At 45.1% G+C, this 13,557-nt stretch overlaps 1 protein-coding gene across 1 annotated transcript in view; it reads right to left on the minus strand.

The window, feature by feature from the left end:
* Positions 1-13,557, minus strand: part of zgc:103559 — a 78,430-nt gene that overhangs the window by 59,270 nt on the left and 5,603 nt on the right. The window contains exon 2 of the mRNA XM_039762399.1: positions 10,061-10,212. Within this exon, the coding sequence (XP_039618333.1) occupies positions 10,061-10,212 (152 nt within the window). The remainder of the gene's footprint in view (positions 1-10,060; positions 10,213-13,557) is intronic.

Raw genomic sequence — 13,557 nt, forward strand, 5'->3', positions numbered from 1 at the left:
GTTCAATATGGCGGCCAACAGTGGCGTCATACCATCGAAATAAGTGTGTACATCGGTTTCGGTTAGCGCAGGGAAGCCGCCTACCAAATTTCGTGAAGATAGGGACATAAATAAGAAAGTTCAACATGGCGGACGTTGTCGACCGTTATCGACCGTTATGACCGTTACGTGTAGAATTTTGAAATGAAACCTGCTTAACTTTTGTAAGTAAGCTGTAAGGAATGAGCCTGCCAAATTTCAGCCTTCTACCTACACGGGAAATTGGAGAATTATTGATGAGTGAGTGAGTGAGTGAGTGAGTGAGTGAGGGCTTTGCCTTTTATTAGTATACTAGCAAAATACCCGGCCAAGAGGGAGAAGTAGTGTGTTAAAGAAGTAATGAAAAAGAAAAGGAAACATTTTGAAAATAACGTAACGTGATTGTCAATGTAATTGTTTTGTCACTGTTGTGAGTGATGAGTGTTGCTGTCATATATATATATATATATATATATATATATATATATATATATATATATATATATACACATATAAACATATATATATATACATATCCATACATATATACATATACACATATACACATATATATATACACACACATATATACATACATATATATATACTTCTCAAAAGAATTAAAGGAACACTTTTTAATCAGAGTATAGCATAAAGTCAATGAAACTTATGGGATATTAATCTGCTCAGTTAAGTAGCAGAGGGGGTTGTTAATCAGTTTCAGCTGCTGTGGTGTGTCACACACGTGTGCATGGGAGGCAGCTGAAGGGCTTAGAAAATACTGCTTATACATCTGCCCGGGGGGGCGGGGTACACTGACGCTCTTTCTGAGTTCTCTGCAGGTCTTACCCGGGAAATCCCACCAGGAGCCGCCATTTCCAGGAAGGACACATCACTTCCGGTTCCGGCCCCAAGGATGATGTCACTTCCAGTTCCGGCCCAGAGGACGACATCATTTCCGCCCTCTGTGCTATAAAGCTCACTGCCTTTGCTTTGGCAGGCAGTTCTGTTTTGGACTCTGTTGTATAAACTGTTTACAATGCCTCAAAGACTTTTGCAGCCAGGAAACCGAATTAAACGAGTGGCTGCCCCAAACCTTTCCACGCCTCTGGTCTCCGCTTATTACAGTGGCCGGCAGGATGGTGTCCCCGAAGAACCTGGGACACAAACTTTCACGGAACCAGGTGGGTGAGTACCGAGGCCGAGTTTCGGGTAGGGAGTGTGCCGGAGGGTCAGGAAGGACGCGGTGCAGGCTCTGCTCCACGAGCATAACCTGGGGCTAACAACCCATCTCGTGGAGAAGGTAGAGGGGACCCACAGGCGTGGGCCGGCTTCTGGGGAACACACCCGGGTGGCTCAGTATGCTCTCCTGGGCAGGAAAGCCGAGCCGCCCATCGGGACCAAGGTCCCTGTTAACGATGGGTTGTCCCCAGGCCAGCAGGTGAAGGAAATACTAGACTGGGAGTTTAACCCAAGTAAAGGGCTGTCAGAGCAGGCTATGGCTCTCTGGCAACAGGTGGGTGAGTGGCTACGGCCATTTGATTTGACCCCTTACAAATAGTGCAGCAAGTGGCCTGTTTTTGCTGCTAAGCTACCCCAGGATTTTGCCCAGCCGCCTGGGGTGAATTCCATTCTATGGACGAGCTGCTACAGCTCTTGCAAACCCAGAGGCCGGCTGTGAAACCTGGGAGGGCGGAACAGCCGTTTGGTGGACTACCCGGGAGCTATGTCCTACTAAAGCAGTCCCTTCCACGCAATCCAGAGCCTGTTCCGAAGTCTGGCTTGCAACCTGTCGGGGAACAAGGCGGACCGTAGGGGACAATGGCGGGGTTGTTTGTGTGCCCTTAGCAATCCCTGGCGGATAAACATACGGGGAGCTTCTTATTAATGGACATAAATAACAGCTCTGTTCGATTCCGCAGTAACGTGTCTGTCGTTGCTCGCCGCTTTATTCTACCGCAACAGTGGATTAAATAAGACCAGTCTAAAATGTATACACGGAGATATCCGCACGTACAATACCGCCCAGTGTTACATATGTCTCGGAGGAACCCTTCGACAGCTTACCGTGAAGGTACATCCGATCCTCCGCTTCCGTAATCCTCGGGCGAGACTGGTCTAATAGTAACAGCGGTAGCTTAGAAAGCATTCCCCGAAAAGCTTATGGCCTCGTTATAGATGACAAAGATTCATCTCAAGCTGCTTCCACACCGTAATCAGCCGACAGGGAGTGGGGGGTAGGCCAAGAGAGTGACGAAGACACTCCCGGACCGTCGCTGGCTACTACGCCATCCACTAGCGCCCGCAGCGAGGGAGGAATCTCCGCCCCTTGAGGTCAGACCGACCCCTCTCTGAGTTGCACTTTCAGTTTAGAGACACCGCTTCTTTCAAGAGAGAACAGTGGAATGACGACTCTCTGAAACACATAAAGAATGCAGTGGTTCTCGTTAACGGCCAACGACGCATTTGCCCATGCCACAGGGACCTCACTTTGTCATTGATAATGATTGTTGTATCGGGTCGCTGAACATGAGGGGAAGGTCCGAAGTTGTTGCTAGTCCCGCTGACCTACCGGCGGCAGGTTTGCGAAGTTAGCACACTCCCACCTTCTTGGAGGCCATCTCGCCCGATAAAACATTAGAGCGAATTAAGCTCCGTTTTTTCTGGCCGGGGATTAACGAGGAGGTTCGCCGCTTTTGCATTTCCTGTCCGGAGTGTCAACTGCGGCAAATTCCTAGGAGGACCGTGCTCCTCTGGTTCCCCTTCCCCTTATTGACGCTCCTTTGACAGGATTGGGGTGATATAGTAGGACCCTAGAACCCTCAGCCCGAGGATATAAATATATACTCGCCCTCGTGGATTATGCAACCCGATTCCCTGAAGCCGTTCCGCTGCGGCTACCACTAAAAATATTGCACGGAACTAGTAGGAGTCTTTTCGCGGTGGGCATTCCTAGAGAAGTCCTGACGGACCAAGGAACGCTTTCACCTCGGAAACGCTCAAGGAGACTGCCAAGTTACTGAAAATAAAGCATTTAAAACCTCGTGTATCATCCTCAAACCGATGGGCTAGTGGAGAGATTTAATCAAACTCTCAAGCAAATGCTACGTAAGGTAGTCAGCAAGGATGGGAGGAATTGGGACCAACTTCTCCCCCTTGTCCTCTTTGCCTACCGGGAAGTTCCTCAAGCCTCTACGGGGTTCTCTCCATTTGAATTACTGTACGGAAGACAGCCCCGGGGTTTATTAGATATTTTAAAAGAGGGCTGGGAAGGGGAGGCACAGCCCTCCACTAATATTTTGGAATATATCGCCCAATTGCGCGATAGATTTGATGCAATAAGACCGATTCTAAAAAGTCATATAGAGGAGGCACAATCAGCACAGGCCCGCCTTTATGACCGTGGCACGACTCTCCGGAGTTCCAACCGGGGATCGTCATGGTATTGGTACCTACTTCTCACTCTAAACTGCTCGCATTGGCTAGGCCCCTACGAAATTAAGGAGAGGAAGGGATTGGTCGACTATTTGGTGAAACAGCCCAATCGCCACCAGCTGAGCGAATATATCATGTAAACCTGCTGAAACCGTGGAAGGAGAGGGATCCCATCCCTCCTCCGACAGCCCTGCTCTCTTCGCTGAAGTAAGTTCCCTTAATTTCGAGCAGCTATCTCCCAGACAGAAACAGGAGCTCAAGCAGCTATCCGCTCTGTCCCAGAGGTGGTAAGTGAACAGCCAGGTCGGACCTCTCTGATTGCGCATACATATTGACTGACCCGGGGGTGATCGTCCGTGAGCGACCCTACAGACTCCCGGAGGCAAAGAAAGTAGAAGTGGAACTGGAAATCAAGCGAATGCTGGCACTAGGAGTAATCGAGGAAAGTAGTAGTCCCTGGTCCAGTCCCATCGTCTTGATTGCTAAGCCTGACGGCAGTTGGAGGTTTTGCAATGACTTCCGCCGGCTCAACCAAGTTTCCGATTTGATGCTTATCCCATGCCTCGCGTGGATGACCTCCTCGAGACTGGGACCAGCCAAATTCTTGACTACACTTGACATGACAAAGGGTACTGGCAGGTTCCTTTAACGGAGTCCGCTAAGGAAAAACGCGTTTAGCACTCCTAGCGGACACTGGCAGTATCGTGTCCTTCCATTCGGTTACACGGGCCTGCGACTTTTCAGCGTCTGGTGGACAAAGTGCTCCGCCCCATAACTCGTTCTGTGCTGCCTATCTGGATGACGTTGTCATCTATTCCAGCACCTGGAAGGAACACATACAGCAGGTCACAGCAGTATTACGGACATTGGGGGAGGCGGGCTCGAATCAACCCCAAGAAATGTTTCTTGGATTGAGAGAAGCCAAATATTTGGGCTACCTAGTGGGCCGGGGTACTGTGAGGCCACAGTGTTCCAAGTTGCAAGCCATAATGGCCTGGCCCGTCCAAAACCAAGCGGCAAGTCCAATCCTTTCTCGGTTTGGCGGGTACTACCGCCGGTTTGTGCCTCGCTTCTCCGAGAGAGCCGCGCCCTTGACCGACTTGACAAAGAAAAGAGCTCCTAATACGGTGGTATGGTCTGATAAAGCGGGTGCTGCATTCAGTGACTTAAAAGGGCTCTGACTTCAGCACCTATCTTAATCTCCCCTAACTTCTCTCTCCTTTGTCCTCCAGACGGACGCCGGACACAGGCTTGGGAGCCGTGTTGAGCCAAAGCGTCGACGGTGTTGAACACCCCGTTATGTACCTGAGCCGGAAACTGTTGGACAGGGAGACCAGGTACGCGGGCGGTGGAGAAAGAGGCTCTGGCGATCAAATGGGCGGTGACTCAGCTGCGGTACTACCTCTTGGGTCGCGTGTTCACTCTGGTGACGGATCATGCACCTCTGAAGTGGATGGCCCTTCACAGGGAGTCAATCCACGGGTCACGAGGTGGTTTCTTGACCTGCAGCAGTACAAGTATCGCTTCTCATCGACAGTGGTCTCTTCATGCCAACGCCGATGCCCTCTCCCGGGCCCCGACCTCGGTGCAGGTCGCCCGACCCGACGGGTCTGGGCTGAGGGGGGAGTCTTGTCACACACGTGTGCATGGGAAGCAGCTGAAGGGCTTAGAAAATACTGCTTATACATCTGCCCGGGGGGGGGAGGGACACTGACGCTCTTTCTGAGTTCTCTGCAGGTCTTACCCGGGAAATCCCACCAGGAGCCGCTATTTCCCGGAAGGACACATCACTTCGGTTCCGGCCCCAAGAATGAGGTCACTTCGGTTCCGGCCCCAAGGATGATGTCACTTCCAGTTCCGCCCAGAGGACGACATCATTTCCGCCCTCTGTGCTATAAAGCACCCTGCCTTTGCTCTGGCAGGCAGTTCTGTTTTGGACTCTGTTGTATAAACTGTTTACAATGCCTCAAAGACTTTTGCAGCCAGAAAACCGAATTAAACGGGTGGCTGCCCCAAACCTTTCCACGCCTCTGGTCTCCACTTATTACAGGTGTTAATGAAATTAACAACAGGTGCACTAGAGGGGCAACAATGAGATGACCCCCAAAACAGGAATGGTTTAACAGGTGGAGGCCACTGACATTTTTCCCTCCTCATCTTTTCTGACTGTTTCTTCGCTAGTTTTGCATTTGGCTACAGTCAGTGTCACTACTGGTAGCATGAGGCGATACCTGGACCCTACAAAGGTTGCACAGGTAGTCCAACTTCTCCAGGATGGCACATCAATATGTGTCATTGCCAGAAGGTTTGCTGTGTCTCCCTGCACAGTCTCAAGGGCATGGAGGAGATTCTAGGAGACAAGCAGTTACTCTAGGAGAGCTGGAGAGGGCCATAGAAGGTCCATAACCCATCAGCAGGACTGGTATCTGCTCCTTTGGACAAGGACAAACAGGATGAGCATTTCCAGAGCTCTACAAAATGACCTCCAGCAGGCCACTGGTGTGAATTTCTCTGACCAAACAATCAGAAACAGACTTCTTGAGGGTGGTCTGAGGGCCCAACGTCCTCTAGTGGGCCCTGTGCTCACAACCCAGCACAGTGGAGCTCGTTTACCATAGAATACCAGAATTGGCAGATGCACCACTGGTGCCCTGTGCTTTTTACACATGAGAGCAGGTTCACCCTGAGCACGTGACAGAAGTGAAAGGGTCTGCAGAAGCCATGGAGAACATTATGCTGACTGTAACATCATTCAGCATGAGCAGTTTGGTGGTGGGTTAATGATTGTCTGGGGAGGCATATCCATGGAGGGTCACACAGACCGCTACAGGCTTGACAAAGGCACCTTGGCTGCCATTAGGTATCAGGATGAAATCCTTGGACCCATTGTCAGACCCTACGCTGGTGCAGTAGGTCCTGGTTTCCTCCTAATGCACGACAATGCCCGGCCTCATGTGGCAAGAGTATGCAGGCAGTACCTGGAGGATAAAGGAATTGAAACAATTGAATGGCCTTCACGATACCCTGACTTAAACCCAATAGAACATCTGTGGGACATTATGTTTCGGTCCATTAGGCGCCGCCAGGTTACTCCTCAGACTTTACAACAGCTCAGGGATGCCCTCATACAGATCTGGGAGGAAATGCCACAAGACACCATCCGTCGTCTCATTAGGAGCATGCCCCGACGTTGTCAAGCATGCATACAAGCTCGTAGGGGGCACACAAGATACTGAAAAGCATTTTGAGTAGCAGAAATTAAGTTTTTGAAAAAATGGACTAGCCTGCCACATCTTCATTTCACTCTGATTTTAGGGTGTCTACACAATTGAGCCCTCTGTAGGCAGAAAACTTTCCATTAAAAGACTTGGCATCCTTTTGTTATTTGTATAGATATCCAACTTCATATTGAGATCTGATGTATCTAATGTGTTTCTTTAAAGTGTTCCTTTAATTTTTGTGAGCAGTGTATATATACACATACTTATCTTCATAGCTATATACATATATACATATCTATTGTAAAAAGCGCTATATAGCGCCCGACCCGGCACAGACCACGCAGAGGCACGTGTACAAAAGCACACAGGCTTTATTTTTTCTTCAGCTGTGTGACACGTCTTCCCCGTGCCACACAGCCCAAACACAGTCCCAAAGCACAAAACAAACCAAACCACAATTCTCCACCTCGCTCCACCACTCCTCCCAGACAAGCTTCGTCTCCTTCCTCCCAACTCTGGCTCTCCGAGTGGTGGTGGCTGGGCCCTTTTATAGCCCACTCGGAAGCGTTCCAGGTGATTAACCACCTGGTCCTAATTGCACTTCCGGGTGGGGCTGCAGGCTCGTCCAGCCGGGCTGTGGGAAGCAGGCAGCTCCCCCTAGCGGCCACGCCGGGCCCCAACCAAGCTGTGGAGGACTCCATCTCCCATGGAGCCCTGCGGGTGGTTGGGAAAACACCGTCGGCCAGGGAGGCTGCCACCAAGCGTCCCGGGGGAGTTTCATGGTTTGTTTCAATTACGACAGTATTTGCAGGATTTGTTGTGTTGAAGTGACATTCGGCATCTGTCAAGCATTGTAAGCACACAACCGGTTTTATCGATAAAATCACATCCAGCTTTTGAGAGTTTAAACATTCATAAAAATCAAAGTGTCCACTACTGAAATCGTCACCTGTGAATCTAAGGTGTTTAAGAGGCATTGGCGGTTGTCGAAAGGTGTAAAATATTTGGCCATTTTGGTACACTTGAAAGTGACAACCGAACAATTCAGCGGCAGCCATCAACTCACATGCAGAACCATAGGTGAAGGGCTTAAGCATTTCACTCTTATAGTGCTCCTGTGTAGTATAATTATCTCCTGTACCGTCATCAGTCCACACCTTGAACCTGTCCCAGTCATTCAATACATAAGACAGAATGTTCCTCCGGATATCAAGAGTGAGCCTGATATGGCCGTGCAATATGTAACAAAGAGAATGGAAAAGGTAAGTGGTATCTCCGGGCATGGAAACCACTCGGTAAGTGACAGTTCTTTGATCGATAGTGATCATCTCGATAGACATGGTAATGGGGTTGGAATGAAAAAGGAAACGGGTACCTGAGCAATGTAAAGTAAGTGTAAAATACCTATGCAATAACTATAATTGTAATAAACAATAAAACAGCGGAGAAGCCGTGGATTAAACAAAAAGGCTGTAGTTATCAGTAGGGAGACGTGAATCCCGTGGCGAAGCAAGGAAGGGAATGTAGAGACCGGAGCGACGGACGGTCTTATATAGGCAGGAAGCCAGCCAACAACGTGGGAGGCGTTGGGATGGGGGCCCAACGCCGCCTCACACGGTGACCGAGGTGCAGGCTATGGATGTATATATGTACGTAAGTAGGATTCAGTTAGTGTTAGGAACCCGTGTACCAAATTTCTTGAAGATGGGCCCATAAGTAACAAAGACTGTTGAAAAGTTCAATATGGTGGCCGACAGTGGCATCATACCACCGAAATAAGTACGTACATTGGTTTCGGTTAGTGCAGGGAAGCCGCCTACCAAATTTCGAGAAGATGGGGCCATAAATAAGAAAGTTCAACATGGCGGACGTTGTTGACCGTTATGACCATTACGCATAGAATTTCGAAATGAAACCTGCTTAACTTTTGTAAGTAAGCTGTAAGGAATGAGCCTGCCAAATTTCAGCCTTCTACATATACGAGAAGTTGGAGAATTAGTGATGTTGGAAAATTCAATATGGCGTCTGACAGCGGCGTCATACCACCGAAATAAGTACGTGCATTGGTTTCGGTTAGGTCATGGAAGCCACCTACCAAATTTCGTGAAGATGAGGCCGTAAATAAGAAAGTTCAACATGGTGGACGTTGTTGACCGTTATGACCGTTACGCGTAGAATTTCGAAACGAAACCTGCTTAATTGTTGTAAGTAAGCTGTAAGGAATGAGTCTGCCAAATTCCAGCCTTCTACCCACACGGGAAGTTGGAGAATTAGTGACGTTGGAAAGTTCAATATGGCGGCTGACAGTGGCGTCATACCACCGAAATAAGTATGTACATTGGTTTCGGTTAGCGCAGGGAAGCCGCCTACCAAATTTCGTGAAGATGGGGCCATGAATAAGAAAGTTTAATATGGCGGACGTTGTTGACCGTTATGACCGTTATGACCGTTACGCGTAGAATTTCGAAATGAAACCTGCTTAACTTTTGTAAGTAAGCTGTAAGGAATGGGCCTGCTAAATTTCAGCCTTCTACCTACACGGGAAGTTGGAGAATTAGTGACGTTTGGAAAATTCAATATGGTGGCCGACAGTGGCGTCATACCATCGAAATAAGTACGTACATCGGTTTCGGTTAGCGCAGGGAAGCCGCCTACCAAATTTCGTGAAGATGGGGCCATAAATAAGAAAGTTCAACATGGCGGACGTTGTCGATCGTTATCGACCGTTATGACCGTTACGTGTAGAATTTTGAAATGAAACCTGCTTAACTTTTGTAAGTAAGCTGTAAGGAGTAAGCCTGCCAAATTTCAGCCCTCCACCTACATGGGAAGTTGGAGAATTAGTGATGAGTCAGTCAGTCAGTGAGTCAGTGAGTCAGTGAGGGCTTTGCCTTTTATTATTATAGATATATATAATCCTATATACTGTACTATGATTTTGGTGTGTGCTGTTGCCAAAATACTGGACAAATGGCCCTAGTGACATAAATAATTAAAAAGAAAACATCAGAACCTACTATAGACTTAGATATCCACAAGTAATTTTGGTACCAAGAAATTATTCTTTTTGTGGTATAGCAGCTACAGTATCTCCAAACTAATACAATACCATTTATGAAAAATGTAGCCCCTAGTATAAGTTGATTCCATTAACGTTTCAGTCAAAATATTTTAATTTTACTAAAAAAGCATATGCATACATTTAAAATTGCTTTTGAATTGTATATCCTCAATGATTGTAGTTATATAGAGCTAATTTAAATAAACACTTGTTTATGCTAAAATACTGGCATACATGAAAATAAAACATCTTAAAATAAATATACTTCTGTTTTTTTCAGTGTTTAATGTGACCAGAAGAAAACAAATAAATGTGTTTTCCTTACAGAGGCATGTCCACAATAGTGGTAATCCCGCCAGCAGCTGCGGAACGTGTGGCTGTCCAGTAGCCTTCCCAATCAGTGCGCCCTGGCTCATTGACATGAACATGGCTGTCTATCACTCCTGGCATAATCACAAGATCTCCAAAATCCATAGCCTGATTTAAAAAAAAATAATAATTATATAATAAAACCCTTCCAAACCTCTCCTGAATGATTTTCTGATCCAGATCTGAAAAATACCAAAAAGAATGATGGTTAATGCATTTAAGAACTTTATGATTATAGGATTCCATTTTAACTGTATGTAAACAAAATGAGGAATATGTACATTAAAAGAATACTATCTCAATAGAAAAAAGAAGAAAATCATAACTCTGAAATAGTTCCTGAATTTGTCTGTGTCTTTTTATCTAGGTTACTGCGTAATTCGTTATGTCTTGATTCTCAGTTTTTAAAACCACAGCTCTTTCTTCTTTTTCATTAGATACATTTACTGACTGTAATGGATACTGCAGCAGCAAGGATACTTACACATTTTAAATGGGATACTTGCATACAAGGCAGGCACATGTGGAGAGGTGATGAGGCAATTACCTCAGGCAGCACTTTGGTGTTAAGTATAAAATGTAAGAATTACGTACAAATGAAGTGCCTAATTTATATAGTGCCTTTAAAAACTGTAAGAAATACTGTACTTTCATTATAAAAGCTTCAAATATCTCATTACTGCAATTGGAATGGCTTTGCTGCATTTCAAACTTTCAAGAATTAAAATATTGATTGATGTATTGATGATCACATTTAAAAAGTTGGATTTTATCTGGTTATTTGAGACTAGACATTAAGCCCGTTACAATGATGGGCGGTAGAACAGTAGTGCATAAACATTAGTAGGAACAGTCTATATTAAATGGCAAGGGACCTTGTATGTGGCTGTAATATGCGTCTCTCTCAGTAATACTAGTTTGTATTTCTGGAAAATGCCTGTAATTTTTTCTGACAGTAATACAGTGGAACCTCAGTTCACGACCATAATTCGTTCCAAAACTCTGGTTGTAACCCGATTTGGTCATGAACCAAAGTAATTTCCCCCATAGGATTGTATGTAAATACAATTAATCTGTTCCAGACGGTATGAACTGTATGTAAATATATATTTTTTAAGTTTTTAAGCACATAGTTAATTATACCATTGAATGTCAGCGTAATCGTAAACTAAATATAAAGATATTGAATAACACTAAGAAAACCTTGAACAACAGAGAAAACTAACACTGCAAGAGTTCGCGCTATAAAAACTTTTTTTAATGAGGGAAAAAATGAACATTTGAAAAATCCGTAATTTAATAAACAACCAAGAAAGTAATATTGCAACAATGCACGCTCGCGCCTGTGTGTGTGTGTGTGTCTCTCTCGCGGGCCTGTGTGTGTGTGTCTGTCTCTTGTGTGTGTCTGTCTCTCTTAAGTGCGCGCCTCTGTGTCTGTGTGTGTCTCTCGCCTGTGTGTGTGTGTGTCTGTCTGTTTCTCTCTCTCACCCACACCTGTGTGTCTGCCTCTCGCGCGCCTGTGTGTGTGTCTGTCTCTCGCGCGCCTGTGTGTGTGTCTGTCTCTCGCGCGCCTGTGTGTGTGTGTGTGTGTCTCTCTCGTGCATGCACCTGTGTGTATCTCTTTCTCTCTGCACACACAGGGAATGCACAGGAAGAGACTGAACACGTGCCGTGTGTCCCCGCGCATGCGCACTTTACCAGAAGACACACACACGGACACCTGGACGCACACAGGGTTTTTTTAAAGAGGATCAGAATCTTGCTCTTGTAAATTCAGTTAACAGATCATTAAGAATTCAATGCATTAGCTCATTCTGTTAATTAGGTGTAATTACCATTATTGACTAACATTTAATATATTGTTTGCATGCAAACTTATTTTATCTCACATAAATTAACATATATATGACACATTTAAAATAAGCATAATTTAGTTGATATTTAGATATATAAAAAGAAATCTACAGCTAATTTAGTCTGACATGAAACAGACTAACAACTAAAATCATTTGCTTTCCACTTTGGACTAGCATTGGTCTTAAGCATCAACAACAACATGTATTTATTTAGCACATTTTCATACAACAATGTAGCTAAAAGTGCTGTACAAAAAGACCAATAAAAAATACAAGAAAAGAAAATCAATTCAGGAAAGGCAATAATATTAAAAAAAAATAAATAAATAAAATAAGCACAGTAATAAGTAAGTAATAAGTAATGTCAGATGCCTGAGGGAACAGAAAAAAACAAAAAAAAAAAAGAAAAGAAAAACAGTTAGGCTGGAGAAAAAAAAAAACAAGATTTGAAGGGGTTCCAAGGCCAAAAGACCAGCCAGCCCCTACTGGGCATTCTATTTAACATAAATGTTTCAAACTCAGTCCTCTTAGTTTTTATGCTTTACATGACATGATTTTTATAAATTTGGCCTTGTGGACATCTGAGATACCTGTTTTCATTATGTCATCACAGGTGGCTGCATGGTGACTTGATCAGGTGGTGGTATCACCACCATAGAAGAAACAGAAAAGACAGCAGAGAATAGTGTGGATTAGTACAGATTATGGATCCCTGAAGAATATTATAGTTCATTGCCCATGAAGTCTATTAAAATTAAAACAAAATATAGCTTTGCAAAAGGCCAAATTAAAAAAATGGGTTTTTAATAATTTTTTAAAAATGTTCCACAGTACTAGCCTGGCGGATTTCTACAGGCAAAATATTCCAGATGTTAGGTGCATAGTAGCAAAAAGCCTCCTCGCCACTTCTTTTAAACTTGGCTTTTGGAATTATAATCAGACCTCCATTTGAAGATCTAATGTTATGACTTGGAGTGTAGAAGGACAGGCATTCCAAAAGGGCAAAGTTATTTAAGGCTTTATAAACCATTAATTGTATTTTAAAGTCAATTGTAAATGACACAGGTAACCAGTAACGATATAAGAGGTCTAACTTTTGCTATATTTCTTAAGTGAAAATGCAGACCTACAGATCTGGTTAATATGTGATTTAAAGTTCAGGTCAGAATCAATAATTACCCTTAAATGTTTTACCTCTTTCTTGACTTTTAAACCTAAGGGATCAAGTTTATTTCTAAAATATTCACTATAAGCATGTTTGCAAATCATTACGATTTCTGTTTTCTCCTTATTTAGTTTGAGAAAGTTACTACTCATCCAATCAGAAATACTGCTAAAACATCAATAAATCAGAGAGTGTGGCAGGAGGCTGGGGGCCAGACCCAGCTGGGACGCCTGGAAGGAGCGGGAGGTGGTCTATACGTCTCCTGGGCCATGAGGGGGCAACCGCCCTGGATGATGAGGGGACCATGGGGATGGAGCAAGTAGGCTCAAACCCACTGGGGCCTGTGGCTACTGCCAGGGGGCGACTGGAGCGTCGTGGAGCTCAGGAGATCGACACTTCCTCTAGACCTGGGAAGGTGGAAGAAGGACCTTC

This window comes from Polypterus senegalus, chromosome 1 (genome assembly GCF_016835505.1).
Source record: "Polypterus senegalus isolate Bchr_013 chromosome 1, ASM1683550v1, whole genome shotgun sequence".
In the NCBI taxonomy this organism is placed as follows: domain Eukaryota; kingdom Metazoa; phylum Chordata; class Cladistia; order Polypteriformes; family Polypteridae; genus Polypterus; species Polypterus senegalus.